This window comes from Homalodisca vitripennis, chromosome 4 (genome assembly GCF_021130785.1).
Source record: "Homalodisca vitripennis isolate AUS2020 chromosome 4, UT_GWSS_2.1, whole genome shotgun sequence".
NCBI classification, from domain to species: domain Eukaryota; kingdom Metazoa; phylum Arthropoda; class Insecta; order Hemiptera; family Cicadellidae; genus Homalodisca; species Homalodisca vitripennis.
In genome coordinates, this window is record NC_060210.1 from 148,829,446 (window position 1) to 148,850,221 (window position 20,776).

The window sequence follows — 20,776 nt, forward strand, 5'->3', positions numbered from 1 at the left end:
TAGTGGCCTCCTGATAATACCAAAGTACCATATGAAGTCTGTCTTTTTTTAATACTGCCCGTCTGTCTGTTTGGCCATCTGTGCAATTACTTTTGATAGAAATGTCATAGAGACTTGAAACTTTGTACATAGATTCCTCTTGGTCCAAGGAAGAAGCCTATTGATTTTGGGAACAAGAGCTCCAAGAGCAGTCTGTCTGACTTTGTGATAACTCTTGATAGAAAAATCTTAGAGACTTCAAAATTGGTATATAATTCTCTTTAGTTGAATGAAAAAAACCTATTGATTTTGGGGTAAAACACCAAAAAGAAGTCCCACCATATGTGTGATAATGCATTCATTCTGTCAGATCCTTTATACTTATTAGTTTATACATTTAGAGTTCTTCATTATAAAACTCATTAGTTTGTATTCTTGTCTCAGCTACTAACAGAAATTACCCCTGGAAATTTCCAAAGCAACCATAAGAATTTCTCTGGATGACAAAGCTGCTTTGATCACTATGAGATCAGGTAGATCATCCAAACCTACAACGTGCAAAATAGACTTCCCATCATTCCTCTCCTATTTTTATCATTTCTCCCATTCTTTTCTTTTATATTACTGGCAATATTCAATATAAAATTAGTGCCAAGATTTTAAATCTTATTACAATAACTAATCAGTGGGATTCCCTCTGATGTCGGATGTTGTAATCTGGTGTTGAATTATTTGGTAATTATGGAACAATTTCATTTTTTTATTCTTGGTTACTACTATCAAACTCTTTTAGAATACTTATACTCAAGGAAATTTCTTACTGACCTTGATCTTGAGTGCAGTTACATTAACAAGGGAGGATGGCTCATTGCACTGAGAGGGAAAATTTTTACATTGCTGACCAACAATTTGTGAGGCACATTACTTACACTGACAATGGAGTTCATTAATAAGCATATCTACCTAGATGTGAAAAGCGTCAGGAAATTCTCTTGGACTGCTGGAAGGAAATCAATACTGTAAGCACAGTTCGTGATGCAGTCACTGTCCATTGTTAGTTTACATGCTTGCTAACAGACTACTTTTATATTGTATTGTTTTAAAATATTAAATGATAAAAATTTAAAGATTAAAACAGTAACTTACCTTACAAACCATGGCTTTTATTATTTAAATGAATATTTAAGACAAATGCACACTTTTAATAATGGATATTGCAGAATAAACTTATAAATTGCAATAAGTACTATAATTTATTTCTTTTATGGTTTCAATTAGATAATAATAGTTCATTTAATGTTATTATTCCTGACATAACTGATTACTTACATACAATGTAGAGATAGAAAGTATGATGGCTCTACAAATTCCTACTTGGGAAATTTAATTATACTGGGCCTCAATCATCTAAATATAATTTACACACACATAGATGCAGAGTATTGTACTTTTTAAAAAGAAACAGAAATTAGTACCAAATCAAACCATTATGTTCTGTAAATGTCTTGTAAGGTATAAAATTGATTACTGTCGATTAACAAATATTTGTTTGAACTAATGTGTTGATTTCATGTAATAGATTAAATCATTAACAAATTTGGAACTAAAAATCAAATATATTACCCAAGACCATCAAGCTGATAGGAAGTTGTGATTCAAATATCCCAGCACTGTGTAGTACGGAAGAATCCCACCTTGTTTAAGGAGAATTTCCCTTGTTTTAAAGAATTCATAACTTCCTTAAAGCAATACAGTAGACCCTCTATAATCCAGCACTGCACCAGTTCGGCACTCCAATAATCCGGTGAATTTTGATGGGTGTGGAGTGGGGGATTCAAGTTGAGACACATTACTAAAGACAGTGTAAACAAATAACCTACAATCGCTCAGTTGTCTCGTGCTTTATCCGCTGTTCACGGTAACAGTGCCAGTGTTATCCGTGTTATTGCTACTGTGCTTAATTTATATCTCAAGACAGTAAGTGATAAATGTCTCAGTGTAAACAAAAACATAAAATCTTATCTCTGCTTCAGAAGAACGAGATTTTTAAGAGACTTGATAAGACGATAAGCTTGCTAACCTTGTAAATGAATACATGATATCGGTATCGGTCACGCAGTGATACATGACATACGAAAGAAAAGTGAAAATACTTTTTTTTTGCAAAAGCAGTGACAATGTGAAAAGCGCCAGGAAACATTGAAAAAGGGCGAATTTCCTCAGGTTGAGAATAGCCTATACGCTTCGTTTCTTCAAGAACAAAACAAGCACACACCAATTTCAGATTCTTCAAGAAAACGCAAAGGTATTCTATGAGAAAATAATAGAGAAAAGACTTCAAAGCACATGAAAAATTCAAAAAGCATTTCGGAATTCGGTTATGTACGACGAGCAAAACACTATCGTATAATGTTGCTGCAGTCAAACCATTCAAAGAAACGTATAAGCAAATCATTGAGGAATTAGACTTAACTCCCGATCAATAGTATAATGCAGATGAGAGTGGTTTATTAAACATGCTATTTCCCAATGCTGCGATGAATACCTCTGTAACTTCTGTGAAGTGGGCAGAAGAAAATAATGAGTATGCTAGTGATATTCTTATTTTAAATAAGCTTCAAGAGAAAGAATTACAAGTGTATTTTTAAACCAAGAAACAAAAGAAAATCAAAAGTCGTTTTACTCCAATGGAACAGACCTTTCACACTGTAATTTGTTATGTTTACTTATAGTGTGGTACAGCATTGATAAAAACCAATTATCACATATGTAAAAAAATGTTTAACAAAAATGTTTTAATGCCAGTCATTTAAATTTATTACACAAGTACTGTAATAGTCATTTTGAATAGTTTCAGTCTAGATAATAAAATACACATTTTGTACATTTTAAGTATTTGTATTGATGGCCTTAAAATAATCCAGCGTTTTCACTAATCCAGCAATACTGTGGTCTGATATCTGCCGAATTAGTGAGAGTCTACTATATAGCCAAGACTCTTTAACTTAATTTAATCTTAACAAACCAACGTTCTTTCATTTTGTATACATTAAAAAACTGTAATTCGAATTTTGTCATAAAGTTTATTATTGATGTTTGCTACTTTTACATTAAATTAATTTTAAAAATAAAACACACATCATACTAAAACCTTTTGTTACAATGTTTAGCTAATTCTTTACAATTACTGTATCAACTTCAATTTCTTGGCACTTCTACTGAAACAAGTGCCTCTGGCCATCAGTGTGGGGCAGCACCTTTGCAAAGGTGCTGCCCGTGCTGATCATGACAAATGAAAAACATCCCTCAAGGTAGTAGTTACCAAAAGATAATTTCCTACTACCTTGTAAGAAAATTAGGTACACTTCTAATGTTTTAAAAGTCATTATTTGCTATTTTCATCCCCTAAAACCTTACATTGAAATGATCAAGAGGACAATTGCACTAGGTTAATAACATGAATTTTGTTACCGGTGTACAAAAAAAGGAAATTTTAAAATAATGCAAACAAATTTAACCAAACTTCCACAAAAAAATAGTGTAAAGTAAAAATATAAGTATTATAAATTAGTAAAACTAACATAACCATAACTTCCTAATTCCATATGAATTTACAATCTACTTACAAAACACCTGGTAACTTCCAACTACATAAAAATATCTTTTTTCCATTTCAATATAACGCAACCTATTAATATTCTCACTCTGAAGAACCATGATGACCAATTAAAAATTGAATGAATTAATATAATTAAACAAAAACGATAAATCTGTAAAAAAACTGTATTGTGATGGGTGATATAAATATTGATTTATTAAAGACAGATGATAATGATGTGGACAACTATAAATTAATGATGGCTGGTTATGGGTTTGAAGCACTTGTAAACTCAACCGACAAGAGTAACTGCTACGACACGATCGTGTATATCGATCATGTCTACTTGAGGATGTCATGTAGAGACAAGCGACCGTGTGCGGTGGAGGCGGCTGTGGTGGAGGCCGATGTGACCGACACTACATGACGTCGTTGCGGCTACGTTTGGCCGGGCGCCCCGCAGCCGAGCCCGCCGCTGCTACTTTGTACTGTTATAAGTTACGATAAGCTGGACGTATGTTGACTAATATGGACTGGACTGACATCTATAGGCAGAATAACGCTTCTGTGGCGTATGATTTATTTGAAATTAAAATAAAATCTTGCATTGAACAATGTAAAGAAGTATATAAATTAAATAATAGAAATCGCAAATTAAAGCCTTGGATGAATGATTACATTTGTAATCAAATAAGAAAAAAAGAAATTGGTTGTATAAAAAAGTAAAACATAGGTCGTTAAATGATAGATGTAGGTTATATTATAATTCTTTTAGGAACAGCTTGAAGCAAAAAATTGAGTTAGCTAAATCAAACTATTATAGAAATAAACTGGAGAACAATATTGGTAATCATAAAGCTACTTGGAATACCATTAAGAATATGACTGGTCAGAACATAAAGAATGATATATTTTGTTTAAAAATTAATAATACAATGATTTCAGACCCAGAAATAGTTGCTGACGAATTTAATGATTTCTTTCTGTCGGTAGCTGATCGCATAATAGAGGATAACTCAATTCCGAATGGTTTGGGAGAACTGCCAATACAAAAATAATTTTGTCCTAGTTCAAGAGAGGTCATCAATGTTGTTAGGACCGGTGTGTTGTGATGACATTGTGAGAATAGTTAAGTCTCTGAAAAATGGAAAAATCGCCTGGGATTGATGGTTTGAACTCTTTTTTAGTTTAAGCATATCTGCTCAAGGATAGCTGAAGTCTTTACGTTTATTATCAATTTAAGTTTTAGCACGGAATTTTCCCTGAGAGTCTTAAAAGGGCTGTTGTAATACCAATTTATAAAGGTAATTCGCCCAACATTTGTTCAAATTTCCGCCCGATCTCATTGATTTCAACATTTTCCAAAATAAATAGAAAAAGTAATGAAAGAAAAACTTATTAGCTTTTTAAATAGAATAGAATAGATTTTTTTAGCAAATAATCAGTATGGGTTTAGAGTGGGAATGAATACAGAACGGGCTCTCTTTTAGACTTTGTTAGCAAATTAAATGAAGGTATTAATAGTGGTAAGTGTGTGAGTGGACTTTTTCTAGATATACAGAAGGCATTTGATACAGTCAACCATGCCATTTTAATTAGAGAATTATTATATAATTGTGGGGTTCGTGGGGTAGCTCATGCTTGGTTTTTCCAGCTACTTACAAAAACAGAAGGCAATGTGTTAAAATCAAGGGTGTTTTTGAGTAAAATGGGTGTAGTCAGGCACGGAGTCCCCCAGGGATCGGTCTTGGGAGCAACTTTGTTCCTTGTATATATCAATGATCTTTTGTAATTCTTCATTAAATGGCCAAATCACCGCATTCGCGGATGACACGGCCCTCTGCTATTTAAGTGAGAACGTGGGAAGAATCAGAAAGAAAAATTTTAACCGACCTGGAAGCTTTAAAATGGTGGTTTTACAGGAATAAATTAGTTCTCAACACACAAAAAAACTAACTGCATTAATTTTAATTTAAGGGGGTTCATTGAATTTAATAATAAAATTATATATAAAATGTGTTTAGATTGTTTAACACGTTGACTGCCATGAGGACCACCGGTGGCTCTCACTATGTTCTATACGTGACGCCATGAGAGCCACCGGTGGCTCTCCACTGGTTTTTACATCTGAGGCTAATGGCATTTGGGCAGGAACGTCATAACTGAACTATCATTGGTTATACATCCCATGTGATCAAATATGGTGTCCTGAGTATTATAATCAACAAGATTCGGTCCTAGGCCAATTGTATTAAACGTTGTAGCTGAGGACCACCTGTGGCTCTCATGGCCTGGGCAAATCTTTTTCTGCTTCCATCTGAGTGGTTTTTTTTAACTTAACCAGCTGTTTTAGTTTGGTTATGTAATTTCCCGCCAATTCTCGTCACCCTGTTGTTTTGTTTTATTGTGTGGACCACCGGTGGCTCTCATGGCACAGCCAAGTCTCTATATCTAGTTTCCAGCTAATTCGTGTTCTATTTTGTTTTGTCTAGATCATAAGCTTGAGTTTTAGTGCTGTTACAAAAATGAGTGCGGGTCGATTGAGACATGATGACGAGGATTTAGGGGATTTTGTGAACAGAATATTAGAGGAACCTGCGAGTACAGGTACAGAGCCAGTGGGTGTTGAAGAGGAGGATAATAGTGAATTTGACGACATGGTAGTGAATCAAAGTGAATTGTTTTGGAGGTCATGATTTCAGATATGGACCCTGAATATCTTCCTTCAGAGGATAGTAGTGAAGACAGTGATAACGATATGAATACCTTGGACCAAAGGCAGCTCGTCCACAACCAACTTATTCAGCAGCAGCCCAACCCACACCCACAGCCTGACAATGGAATCCAACAGGTAAACCAAAACATTGAACCAAATTACTTAGCCCTGACCTGGGGAAATACTAACCAAAACAACTTATCATCATTCGAGTTCAATGCATTACCTCTTATCTCACAAGAAATAAGGGACAAAATTGAGGGTGCTTCCCCATTTTGAAGTCTACAACCAAGTCTTTGTTGACAACTCTTTTTTTACAAAAAATTGCACTGCAAACAAACCTATATGCACAGCGGACAATTGAATCTGGTGTACCTTCTGATAAGTCTCGGCTCAAATCCTGGCTTCCAACAGACGAAAAGGAAATTAAGCAATTTTTTGGTCTCATAATATGGATGGGGTTAGTTCAAATGCCAAGTTTAAATTTGTATTGGAGCACAAAAAACATATACCAAAAATGAAATGTGCAAAGTAATGCCTAGAAACAGATTTGAACTGTTACTTAGAATGCTTCATTTCAGCGATAATACAAATGCAGATGAAACAAACAAACTATACAAAAATACAAAATATACTTGACCCCCTGAATGAAAAATTTAAATCTGCTCTGACTCCTCAGCAGCAACTCTGTATTGACGAGAGTTTGATTCCCTTTCGTGGCAGGGTGGGATTTAGACAATACATCCCTAACAAGGCCAGCCGCTATGGCATTAAGATCTTTAAGCTATGCACTGAAAAGGGTTACACCTGGAATTTTAAGGTGTACACAGGTAAATCCGAAGGAGGGAGAGTTGGTCTTGCTCAGGCCATTGTGATGCAGTTGATTTTCCCGTTATTTGATGCTGGTCGAACACTGTATGTTGACAATTAATTGGTACAGCAGCATAGCTCTAGCCCATACCTTGAAAGAGCGTTCCACTCATTTAGTTGGAACACTTCGTAAAAACAGAAGAGGAATCCCAGCATGCATTGCAAATGCAAAGCTAAACAAGGGTGATGTTGTGGGGAAACAAAGCAATAGCAATGTCGTCGTGATAAAATGGAAAGATAAGAGAGAAGTAATGATGATAACGACACAGCATACTGATGAATTGCGTATTGAGATTCCTCAAAGGCGAGGAATCAAAATAAAACCAAGATGTGTGGTTGTTGACTACAACAAGGCCAAATCTTTCATAGATTTGTCTGATCAAATGGCTTCATATTCTAGACCTCTGCGACGCTGCGTAAAATGGTATAAAGAATAGTACTGTTTGAACTACTTCTAAACACAGCAGTGGTGAACTCACTTCTTCTGTACAACATTGTGAATGAAAAGAAAATTGCAAATCACCCAGTTCAGACAGGAAATCGCAGATTCTCTTATTGAAACCAAAGAGGGAGAGGAAGATGAACCTCAAGCTGCAAGAACTACCAAACATAAGCTTATCGAAATCCCAGGGTCCTAAACGCTCAGTACGTCGGAGATGCGGCAACTGCTACAAAACTCTCTCAAAGTCTTATGGTCGTGAACATGCCCAGAAACAGTGCAAGAGAGTAACCACAAAATGTGTCATGTGCAATGTATTTATTTGTTTGAACTGTTTCAATGCAACCCATAAAAGCCCATTCATGTAATATTAGTGTGTAATCTAAAGTTCTGAATACAAACATGATGTACTTATTACATTCAATTATTTTAATTATAATCTAATTTTTCAAGGCTATAGAGGTTTTATAATTTTTTAACTTTTATTTCATGTTATAAAAAACAAGTTCTTGTACAACTGGTTTTACTTAGTCTATTCCTATAGTGTAAACCACAATAAACAAACCCAATTTTTCAGCCTATTTATTTTGAGTTGTAAAAACAGTATCCAATAAACCATATGACCTTTTTTATCTTCATTTAATACGCTATCAGTTAGTATAAATATAATTGCTGGAATGTGTTTACAGATACTGTGAAAAAGGTTTAAAAAATGTATAACCTGAGAGCCACCGGTGGTCCTCAGGGCGTAGTTCTGTACACCTGTTGAGAGCCACCGGTGGTCCTCATGGCGCACAGAGGAAGTTCATAAAATTAGTCCTTGGCCTACAGATACAGCAAAAATATATTCCTTGGTGGCAGTCAACGTGTTAAATACGATTAATACCTGTGTAAATTGTTCAGAAATCAGTCCAACCAGAGAAGTAAAATATTTGGGTGTAATCCTAGATAGCGAATTGAGCATGAAAACGCATATAATTAAACTAAAATCAAAACTCATAACAGGAATTAGACTTTTTTTATCACTTGCGGGACGTATGCCCAATCCAAACTCTTCGTTGTTTATATTTTGCCTTAGTAAATAGTAGATTAGAATACGCTATAATTTCTTGGGGTGGAACGTATAGATCTACAATAAAACCTGTGGAAAACATTCAAAAATGGTATGTTAAATTAATTCTAAAGAGAAGATTAAGAGAACCATCTCATCCGTGTTTTGTTAGTATGATATTTTGCCATTACGTTGTATTTATATATTTAAGGTTTTAAAAGCTTTTTATTTAAATAGTGGAAATTTACCATCAAATGTTAACTTTTTTAGACAAGGTCTTAGAAATGCTAGCAATTTTTAGAGTTCCTAAACCTAATGTAACTTTTTATACAAAAACATTTAATTATACAGGACCAAGACTTTTCAATAGGTTGCCGCCAAAATATAAAAAATATTACAAAAGTAAATAAATTCCTTAGAAGTGTTAAAACCTGGCTTTTAAGTATGGACAGAAGCAAACGTTGAGTATCTGTTAACTATTATCCAATAGGTAATTTATTATGTTAACCTTTATTATTTGTTATTTTGGTTTTGGCGGTTTGTGTGGAGATGTTTAAACATAATTATTCTTTACAATAAGTATATTCTGTTTATTTTTTAATTTCACGAAGGGGCAAGTTTGAGTTTTGTTATTAATTCTGTTTGCTAAGCCATAAAGATTGTAACAATAAATTAATTTATGGGATTAGAAGATATAGATAGTCTATAGTGTCTGCAACCGCAAATGAACTCTTTATTTAAATAAACTTATCTGGTGGAATCCCTCATCAGGCTTTGCCTTTGGGACCCTATTTTCCTAATAAAATTATATTTTATTTGTCATAATAGAATTTTATATATGTTAGTATACATATTTTAATACGCATATGATTTTGTGTTGATACTTATATTTGTGTTTTTTAGGAAATAAATCATTTATTCATTTATTCATATTTATTCATTTATATTGTAATATTTTAACTACTAATATAGTCCACACTCAAACTTTTAAAACTAATTTACGGTTGGTATTAGAGTTCATGCGCCATGTTAACCATCCAGAAGACAGTGAAGGCTACTGCACGGGATGGTTGTTGGTGCTGTACTAACTGTTCTAACCATTCACATAAGCTATCTAGCGCAGATAACACTAAAAAACATAGATAACAAGAAGCATAACACAATCAAAAAATGAAATTTCCACTTCAAATATTAAGAAATATTGTTTTATTTGCGTTTCCACCCCTTGTTCAGGAGGAAAAAAATAATATGTTAAAAATGTTTAAATTACAATTGAAAACTCTGGCAATTAACTTTACTGATACCCAATTTTCTTAGTAAGCCTATATAGACTTATAAGTTTTAAAATATTTCTTAGTAGGCCTACATGGCAGCAGTATAATAAGCGGCCACCACTACAACTTAATCATGATTATCAATTAGAAATATAAAAACTTTCAAATACAATATTTGATCTAAAGATATTCATTCTTAATCATTGCCAGCTGTTTTTATTTCATTTATATACTGAGTAGGCTAGATGTTGGCAAGAACAACGATGAACATGCATTTATTGGCTCAAAATGTATTTTTAAACATTGAACAATTTATTAAATGGTTACAGTATGATGACATTGCTCTTTTAAATTCGAAGTGTCTAGTTCGTAATAAGGAGATGAAAACTAGAATTAATGGTCGAAATCAAATAGCGTTTCGCTGCAAGAAAAATAAGAACAAACAGAACAACAAACGCGCTTGAGAAAACCTTTCTTGAGCATTCTAAATTTGGTATTATGAATCATGTACTATTTTAATTGGAATCAAACAAATAATGACTTTTTAAACAATGAATGTAGTTTTGACGGCATCAGTACCTACAGAAATACCATTTCAGATTAGCTACAGTAATCATATTACGATGCTCAAATAAAGTTTTGTGTTTTTATATAATCTGAAACAAATACATTTCTTTTACTTATAAAAGTATTGCTTCACTTTAATACAATTTTAAAAGCCGCTTATTGTACTGCAGTAGGCTAATAAGGTTAGAAATCATGTTAAAAAATTCTTGGGAATGAACTTTAGACTTAAGAAATTAATGTGTTACATGGCATCTATTGGATTTCTGACGATTTTTTGTTGTTTGTTAGGTGGCAGGCATTGTTTTTCCGACGATCTTATACTATTCTCATTTTAATCATGATTTAATGTTCATAAATGCATTTAATTCAAATATAACATGTACCAATGAAAAAAACAAGACTGAAATTTCATATTCATTATAAAACACAAAATGTCCGTTCTGTTTTTGTCTACAAATAGTAAATGGAAAAGTACAAAAATTCGTAAAAATCACCCTTAACAGCGGTTGAACCAGTTGCATTGACAAAATTAAGTAACTTTGAACAATTCCATAACTTATGCATTATTTTTTGAAGAAACTTTTAAATTACAACAATGAAAATTCCATTTATGGAGCAATTATAGTCCATTATGGGCATTTATAGTCTATGGTCAATTATGTGGTTTTATTTAGGAATTATAGTTTCCATGTAACAGATTTTTTAAATAATCAAGTCTTTAATAGAGAAATCACAAACAAAGTTTTGTAAATTGGAAAACTGACTGACATTATTAATTTGTACATAGGATATAAAACAGTTTTTATAAATGTCTTTATACAAAACGAATGCCCAAGATCTGCTTTCTCGCTTGACTAGTTTTGTAATAATTGTCAGCATCATGATAACTCTTTCTCAGAGAGTACTTGCGACTCAGTTGTTCATTGTTTGGTGCGCTTGTAGATGTTGTGAAAGAACAGTAATACATCACTTTCTTTTATAATAACATGTAATTTGATTGTAAAATCATATTGTTTAATATATATATTTACATTACCCGTAAAGATAATATTGATCATTATTACAACGTGGCCTATCTTCCATGAATTTAATTTTGTATTAATTGTATTTCAATCATGTTGCACAAAATATCTTGAATTAGCATATTATCTTAATTTAGGCTCATAGGCTCAAAAATCTGAATGTTACAAAGTGTTTTATGCATATGCTAATTTATTTAGGCCTACATTAAAAAAAAATTAAAAAGGAGCTCTTTATTATAAAAAATAAATTGTGACAATTTTTCTAAAACCTTTTGTGGTAGCTATAATATTATAGGCCGGGGAGGCAAATCACGAATTTGACGTTATCAACGTATTCTGCTCACCCTCCTGAACAAAAAATATATATAGTATTAGGGGGTGCAAATGACAAATAACATGATTTTAGGGGGTATATTCATAAGTAGTTAAGTTTCTAATGTTTTAATGTTCAGTTTGTGTGTTGTGTCTGGATAATCTGTTTACTTGAATATTATCTGCGGCTGGGACTGATAGCAGCCTGATAACGTATCTGTTATCTGAGTTCTCCGGGGCATGAGTCAGTGCTTCACAAGATATTGTGTTCAGTAGGTTGGATTGAGTGAGTGCGTTACAATTATGAATCAACCATCCACTAGTTCGACCAACCCTAGTGAATTGTGTGTGTCGGAGTGTTTAGTAGGACACGTAAAGAGTTTACGTTTTAACCGAAACGAAATTATTTCCTTTTTAATTGAACATGGAATTTTTAATAATGAGTGTATTTGTTCGTCGCGCGGTCGCGTGTTGTTTTTAAACCGCGAGACTTAGTTGTTTCGTTGCGATAAGAAAATTAGAAAAAGTACGTTAGTAAAAAAAACTTAAATGTTGCAATTTTTATAAATCCACATTTTTGTTGCTGCTGCTCAGCTATATCCGCCAACACACTAATGGTAAGTGTTCTCTGTTAATATCCATCTATATATTTATGTTAGAGTTTTTCATGATTTATTAAGTTTTTCACTTTACATAATTGCTTTTGCATTACATTTCAATTTATACTTCTGATCAGCCCTTCTAGAATTTGACATTTTACTGATAGGCAGGTACTATCTCGAGGGATGTTTTTCTTTCATTGACATCAGCGTGGGGCAGCACCCTTTGGTGCCGAAGCCCGCACTAGTATGAAGAACACAAAAATATAAATTTATAGAAACAAACATGATACAACGAAAAAACAACTCTTTAATTACAAAATTACAAACTTACAACGATTATCAATTGTTAATGGGGTCAGATTCTGTTATATGCCCCCAACGCTTAAACTTTTTCAATGAACTTAGTACGTTATAAAACGATGTAGTTGAGTAACAGAAATAACATTCCATCAATCAACAAACATTTCCAGGTATTGTGATCGGTATTGTTGTCGCTGTTATCTTATCTTTCTCGAGAATCCCGATTACGGCAGGCCGCGCGGCATCACATGATTATTTAAGTTTTTTTACACAGTACATAATTGCCTTTCCATTATAATTCAATTTATATTTCTGATCAGCCCCTCTAGAATTTGATATTTTACTGATAGGAACTATCTCGAGGGATGTTTTTCTTTCGTTGACATCAGCGCGGCCTTGGCAGCACCTTCGGCTGGAGGCACTCGCATTTTGGGTGGCGGAGTGTGATCAAGAATAAAAACAAGTTTTGTGTGTTTTTTCAATAAAGAGTTTAGTTTTTGTTTGGTAATGTTTGTTTTTGTTGAATTTTTGTGTTTAGAGAAATGTAGGGGTAAAACACGGAAGTACAACAAAGCGACGAAACCAGTTGAACGGGCGGCGAGACTCTGCAATCACGTTTATCTACTAGACTACTAGAGGATAGGGAGGGGTTTGCGATAAGACAATTTCTGTTTTATATTGACGAAATATTGTTCTACGCTAGTCTAGTAATCGGTAGAAGCAAAATGTCAAATAACGATTCATGTCTGGGTGTGGTCGGTATAATCCAAAAGTACCGAAAAACATTGTTCATTTGGATCAAAATACTGCCCATTTCAGTATTATTTTTCATTTACGTTTGCAAAGATGGCGGCGCAACCGATGACGTCATCACGAGGTTGAATCATGGTCACAAAAGGTCACGTGACGCTCGACGTGGATGTAGAACATGGAAATATTACTCCGCGCGAGAATAGTTGTTTAATTTTTTATGTTCTAGAACTTCGTTATTTCTCATTTCCACCCATCAAAACTTATACTTTTTTTTGTTCTATAGGACGATTCCAATAAGTTAATAACGCAAAACTCGTATTTTTCCGCTCCAGCTGTTAATATGATAATTACCCCTTTTGTTTTTGTCCAAAACCATCTGGAACTTTTCGCATAGCCTAATCACACAAAATATAACTCGGCACTTTTCATCATAGATCTTTTCACACCTGGGGCTAAGAGGGTGAATTAGAAAAATGTTTGACTATTTTTTTATGGCCTTCTGATTTTGACATTAACCCTAGAACTGGCGGTCATTTCATCCTGTAGTGTCGGGCTGTTTTGGAGCTTCGCGCAAGGTTTTTTTTAAAAAAATTATTAAAAATATAAAATAAAAGCAATATAAATAAGAGTATATATTTTTGTGTTCAGAATTAAACATAGAATTGCACTATATTGTAAAATTAACCATAAAAATTTTCTAATAAACACTTTTTTTAATCAAATATAAAATTTACGAAAAATGTTTCTTAAATTTGGGGGGGACCATACCTAGCAAATGAAGTTATAGTGAGAAATATTTATAAGTGAGATAGCCATTCTGTGTCAAATTTTATCTAGTTTCAGAAAAACATAAACATTATACACATTTATGAAAGCATCATAAAGCTATAGAACAAAAAGCAGCGATGCGTATAAATTCTGAAAATCGGGTGTACACGTAAGACTTTGGTAAAACAAGTTTTGCTAATACATTTATCTATGAATACATGTAATATTGCATATTTTGGTACTTTGGGATTATACCGACCACACCCAGACATGAATCGTTATTTAACATTTTGCTTCTACTGATTACTAGATTAGGGTAGAATACTATTTCGTCAGTATAAAACAGGAAATTGTCTTATCGCAAACCACTCCCCATCCTCAGACAGAGGTCAAAGTCGAGCGTCTAGTAGATAACGTGATTGCAGAGCCTCGCCCGCCCGTTCAGCTGGTGCATCGCTTTGTTGTACTTTCGTGTTTTTTACCTCTACATTTCTCCAAACACAAAAATTTAACAAAAAGAAACATTTACCAAACTAAACTCTTTATTAAAAAAACACTCAAAACTTGTTTTTTATTCTTGATCACATTCCGCCACCCAAAATGCGAGTGCCTCCGGCCCATCAGCGCGGGCTTTCGACAGCACCTTCGGTGCTGCCCCGCGCTGATGTCGACGAAAGAAAAACATCCCTCGAGATAGTACCTATCAGTAAAATAATCAAATTCTAGAGGGGCTAATCAGAAATATAAATTGAATTGAAATGGAAAGGCAATTATGTACCGTGCAAATCACGTGATGCCGCGCGGCCTGCCGTAATCAGGATTCTCGAGAAAGATAAAGATAACAGCGACAACAATACCGATCACAATACCTGGAAATGCTTGTAAGTTTGTAATTTTGTAATTGAAGAGTTGTTTTTTCGTTCTATCATGTTTGTTTCTATAAATTTCTATTTTTGTGTTCTTCATACTGGTGTGGTCGGTATAATCCCAAAGTACCCATATTTTATTACTTAGAATAAAATAGAATATACAGTACTAATGAAATAATTACCATAAATTATTTTTTGAAAAGTAAAAAAAAAGTTAAATTTTGCCATTATTCAAAAATGTTGCGAAAATTTTCATTCGGCAAAATATAAAATCGTTTCTAAAGCTTATACTATATCAAAATTTATAAATTTATGGTTTATAAGTAATAGGAAATATTTTGTAGTTATAAAACTATAAATATAACTAAATATATTGAAAAAATATAGAATAACCCAAACAGTTATTATATAGGTAGGCCTATAACCAAAGAAATTACAGGAAATATATACTTTATTGTGAAAAACTATATACCAAAAATAAATAGTTACTTCAGAACTAAAAGAGTGCTATAAATAACGTTTTGTAAGTGAAAAACAATAACAAACTATGTGAAATGAATTTTAGCCAAGTCATTTTGCCATAGCCTACACAAAGCCGGTAATTTCTCAAACATATAATAGAACAGTAAATAGAAATTGATTTATTCTAAAATATTATATGTTTTCACCCACTACGACATCAAACAACACACTACACATTAAATACGACACTAAAACACGCGTAAAAACTATTAAAACTTACAAATATCCACAGCTCGGGACGAAAGTGATACAGAACGGCAGCAGCAATATGGCGGTCACAACAAACGGCGTCGCGTTTTCTTTTACGTTCAAAATAACAAGCTTGCTACGTCATAACCATAATACAAAGAGGAATAAAAAACTCATCTGTTTCCCTAGCATTTTTCTTCCCGAATCCAATGGTGCATGAATTATATCGATACGTTACCGGAGTATATTGTAAAAAGTAATTATACGAGGGAATGTTTGACCGACATAATTTTTTGACGGTTAACAGTACAGAAGCGGCATTGACCGACAAAATTATGTCGATTAACAGTTCTAGGGTTAAAAAACAAAATGTTTTTTCGCTTAACAGTGATTAGACTATTAAAAATATTTAACACAAAAATTATTTTTTTTACAAGATTCTTTAAAATCTATTGAAGGTATCAATTTACAATAACGTGACCATGGAAAGGTATGTTCATTTTTGTCCCCTGAAAACTAATACAATTTTTCCTGAAAACAATAGTGAAGAAAAAATTCGTCGGCAACGAAAATCAAAGGAGTTACGATTTTTTGAAAACTCTGTTTTTGACAGTATCTCTGGCAATTTTACTGAAATGATGCTGACAAGTACGTTAATTCTGTCAACGATGCCTGCCCGCTGCGCAGTGCTGCGCACTGCTTGCTCTTTTAGAAAAAAAAATTAACTCGAGCTTGCAAAAATCGAATCCCAGATCACGTGATGCCCCTGATCCTTAACCCTCCAAGTGTTGTTCGACAAAATTTTGTCGGTTATTTTCCATTTTTAACGTAATAATGCCCGAAAGGCATCAATATAATACAATAATATACTTTCCCCCCAGTTTATATGCACCTGTGATAATAATACTTGGCTATAAATGCCCAACCCATGAAAAAAAGTCCATTTTTCATGGTCACGGTATTGTAAATAAATACCCTATTGAATATAGCCTATAGATTACAAAAATATGTAACACTAAGGTTTCAGCATATTAGGATATGTGCAATCTATAAACAATTTAGTACACAGAGACAAAAATCGGCCTGCCACCCAAGGAAAGTCTGACTGCCACTTTTATCTTTAAATTAAAATTTATTTTAACTAGACAAATATCAGACAGCCTACCTTGATCAGGAGCATTAAAACTCATGGGGCGATTGTTATGAGATCCTGAAGCAATGTGCTGGAGAACAACAACATCACCATCTTTTACTCCATGGTTCTTCATTGACTTTTTATTATCTATTAGGGGTCTACCATTATGAACTATTGAAATTTCTGGAGCAGGAAACCCAGATTCTAACTCACAAAAAGCTTTGAAATTTTCTAATTCTAGATCTTCTCCAACATCAAGAACAAATAAATCGCCAGAAAGAGTTGTAACTGTCACTTTCATTTTCTTTTGATGCACAGAAATAATAAGATCCAAAGTCCATTTAAAACTATGTCAATGAGACTAAAATAAACAATAATATAACGCAAATGGGTTTCTCTTAACCTATTTCAGCTCTGGTTTAGCTAACATTAGGTATTTCGTTTGAGTGGTGGGATTCGACGTCAACAAGAAGAAGAAAGACGAATGACAAATCATACACATAGAGGACGGAAGATTAGGACTAATGTACAAATGGATTCATTGTTGGTTAATCAAAGATTAAGTACAAATTTTTTTTTTTTTTTTTCTTTCTTAGCTACCAAAATGTAGCTGGTTCTGCTACCATATGGGCATGGAACCACAATAGTCTTTATTATTTATTTCACTTTCCACTGTTTTTATCGCACTTTGAATGTTTTGAATAACCCTTAACTATTTATTTCACTTTTCACTGTATGTATTGCATTTAACTGATTTGTGGTGAGGGTGTTAATTTTTTTTTTTTTTTTTATTTCACTTTCACACTGTTTCTTTTCATGGGAAAGGGGAAGTTAATTACAATTCCACATAAATGTTAGTATTTGGCCTATAACCTGACTTTGTTATCAATCAATTTGTTCCTGTAGTGTTCAGTTATTTACACACAGAGGGGGACAAGCTATAGGAAAGGCTTTTAGGTTACAGGATCAATGGGAAATGGTTGGGGCCCACTGATCAGACTTTCTTCACGCCTGAGGTCCTCCAGGCGACTTTCTACTCCGAAAAGGATTCAGACCCTGGAGATAAATACAAATTGTTAGAACCTGGAGTAGGTAACAAATATGACTCCAAGATAGTGTGGAAGAGTTCTATACTTGAATGTTAGTAACACCCAATTGCCTTTATCAAATTGACCTATTTATAATATTTAGGTACCTTACTATTTCTAACAATACGCCTAAGTCAAAAAACTTACCAACAGCTCTTTGAGATAGAATGGTGGCCTTACTTTCTTTTCCTTTTAAATGTTGTATTAATGGTTCTCTGAAGCTATCATATGTTGGGCATTCAAAGATTAGGTGCTGAAGACTTTCTTTCACATTCAATGTACACTTGAGACATTTTTCAGTAAAGTAGCAGTTTATTCTGAATAAAGTTTCATTTACCTGTGCATGACCCAGTCTTAGCCTAATTATTGTGACTAGTTTACTTCTTCCTATCTTAGCATTCTTAAAACCATGGGACCATAGGAAGGTCCCCGCTGCACATCCCTATACCATCTTGCTTTATTGCTTTGTTCTACTTCAGCTTTGTATAAGAGATGTCATTTCACATTTTAAATGGCTGACAAAGTCACCCATCGGGAAGGACCAGATCTTTGATTACTTTTTCCTGTCTGAATTGCCTCTTTCGCCAGCTTATCTACTATTTCATTTGGTGTAATACCCACATGACCAGGAACCCACTGAAGTGTTATTTTCTTTTCTGAAGAAAGAAAGGACCTCCTCCACGATTTGGGGATGTAATGTTATCAATATAATCAAGTTTACAGGCTGTTTTTGACTGCATGGATGGCTGCTTTTGAGTCAGAACAAAATTAGTACTTTGTTACCTGGTTGAAGATTCGCTATCTCGATTGCTTTCTTTATGGCGTAAATTTCGGCTGTGTAGCTGAAGCTATTTTGGGTAAACAGAATTTATAACTAAGATGATTAGGCCTACCTTGTAATAATACAGCTGCTCCAGAACCCTCTGCGTTTCTCGATCCATCTGTGTAAATTTTTATGTAGTCTGAAAATTTCCTCATTTATTTGTTCTATAAATAATTTTTTGAGTGTTTCAGGAGGAATTTCGGATTTTGGATTTTCCATCCGATTAATATCTACCCTGCAACATAAGTTTAAATCCAGCATAGTAATTGGCTTCTCCAGACTGTCAAATTAGTCTAGTTTCTTTGACACAGTTTGGATTACTATCCTTTCTACAGTACTTACTGATTTTATATACAGTGGTGTGGTCTATCTTTGCCCAGTATTCGTGATGATTTGCTGCCATACTTAAATACTTTAAATTTACATAAACTGGATGGTTAGGTTCAGACAGTACTTTGAAAACTAGTCTTTCAGTTAACATTTTCCTTCTGGTCTGCAAGTTGGGTACTGCTGCTTCCATTTGAAGAGCTAAAATTGGGGTTGACTTCATAGCACCCAATATGCACCTGAGAGCCTGATTTTGAATAATGTCTAGTTTATTCAAAACACTATTTGGTAAATGCCCAAAACAAAAAGCCACCATAATCTAGTTTAGCTCTGATTATACTGCAGTATACTTTAAAAGTAGCTGAGGGTGTACACCATTCCTTCCGCAGGCAGTGACTTAAGAATGTCTAGGTCCTTAAGAGTTTTACTCACCAAACAGCTTACATGTTGTTTAAAATTCAGTTTTTTGTCAAAAATGATTACCCAAAATTTTGAGGCAATCTCCAACTGGGATACTTACATTATTTACAAGTCCAATTTGGGTTTGTTGTCTGCCTCTTCCTGCTAAAGATTATTATTTTGCACTTATTTACATTGATTGCCAGGGACAGCAGTTGACAGTACTGGGTAAGACTAGACAGGGCTTCTCGCATCCGAGCATCAACACCGTCAAAAACCGTGTACACACTACAGACTAATGTGAGATCATCTGCATATAAAAAGGGTTGGATCTCTTTTGGTAACTGAATTCCCACATCAGATATATAAAGTGGAGAAACAAGATTGGGCTGAGCACACAACAACCTTTAGTCCTTTGACAGTAGACCTGGTGAGGGTATGCTGGCTTCCGACAAAAGTCAATTGTCTATAGCTTAACCATTTATGTACCATTTATGTATGAGTTATAAATCTGTGGGGAATACCCAGGACAAACAACTTACTCACCAGAGCGGGCAGAGAAACCGTATCATAGGCACTGCTCAGGTCCAGCGAGACAGCAGCTGCAATCCTATTTTGCATTAAATTCACATGAATATCAGCCATGAATGCGAACAGGAAATCATTACAAACCTCTCTTTTTTTGGTAGGCAAATTGGTAGTTGGTATTAGTTTGTTTTTAAAGATATAAACCATTCCAATCTGTGTTTTACCATTAAATTGAAGATTTTTATCATGCATGACATTAGAGAGATGGGTCTATATGAGCTTTCCTTACCTTTTTCTTTGTTTGGTTTTTAGAATGCCTATTACCCTGATGGTTTTCCATTGCATCGGAATCTCTCGGCTCCGGACCAGATGTTGTTAAAAACATTAAGCAGTAGAGTTTTAGCTGAAAAGGGTAAACATTTTTAAGATTAAATAGCTTACCCCCGTCCAAACCAGGAGCTGTTAGCTTAGTTCTAGATTTTTATCGCCATATCTAATTCCTCTAGACTAAATTTTTCTTCCAATGGAAGTTGGTTTGTAGCCTTTGTAAAGATCGGTTGATTGATTTCAGATTTCATAGGAACATAGTCTGGAGTGGTAAGTTTTAAAAAGCTATAACTTAAGTTTTTATCCAGTGAGCAAAAA

The 20,776-nt window shown here is 33.9% G+C and overlaps 1 protein-coding gene across 3 annotated transcripts in view; it reads right to left on the bottom strand.

The window, feature by feature from the left end:
• Window positions 1–17,427, bottom strand: part of LOC124360307 (protein DDI1 homolog 2-like) — a 36,576-nt gene extending 19,149 nt beyond the window's left edge. For 2 of the 3 annotated variants that reach the window (XM_046813814.1, XM_046813813.1), the window contains exon 1: window positions 16,997–17,427. In XM_046813814.1, coding sequence (XP_046669770.1) covers window positions 16,997–17,267 — 271 coding nt within the window. In that variant the 5' untranslated portion in view covers window positions 17,268–17,427. The remainder of the gene's footprint in view (window positions 1–16,996) is intronic. The other variant, XM_046813812.1, reaches the window with a different exon arrangement.
• Window positions 17,428–20,776: the final 3,349 nt, after the last annotated feature.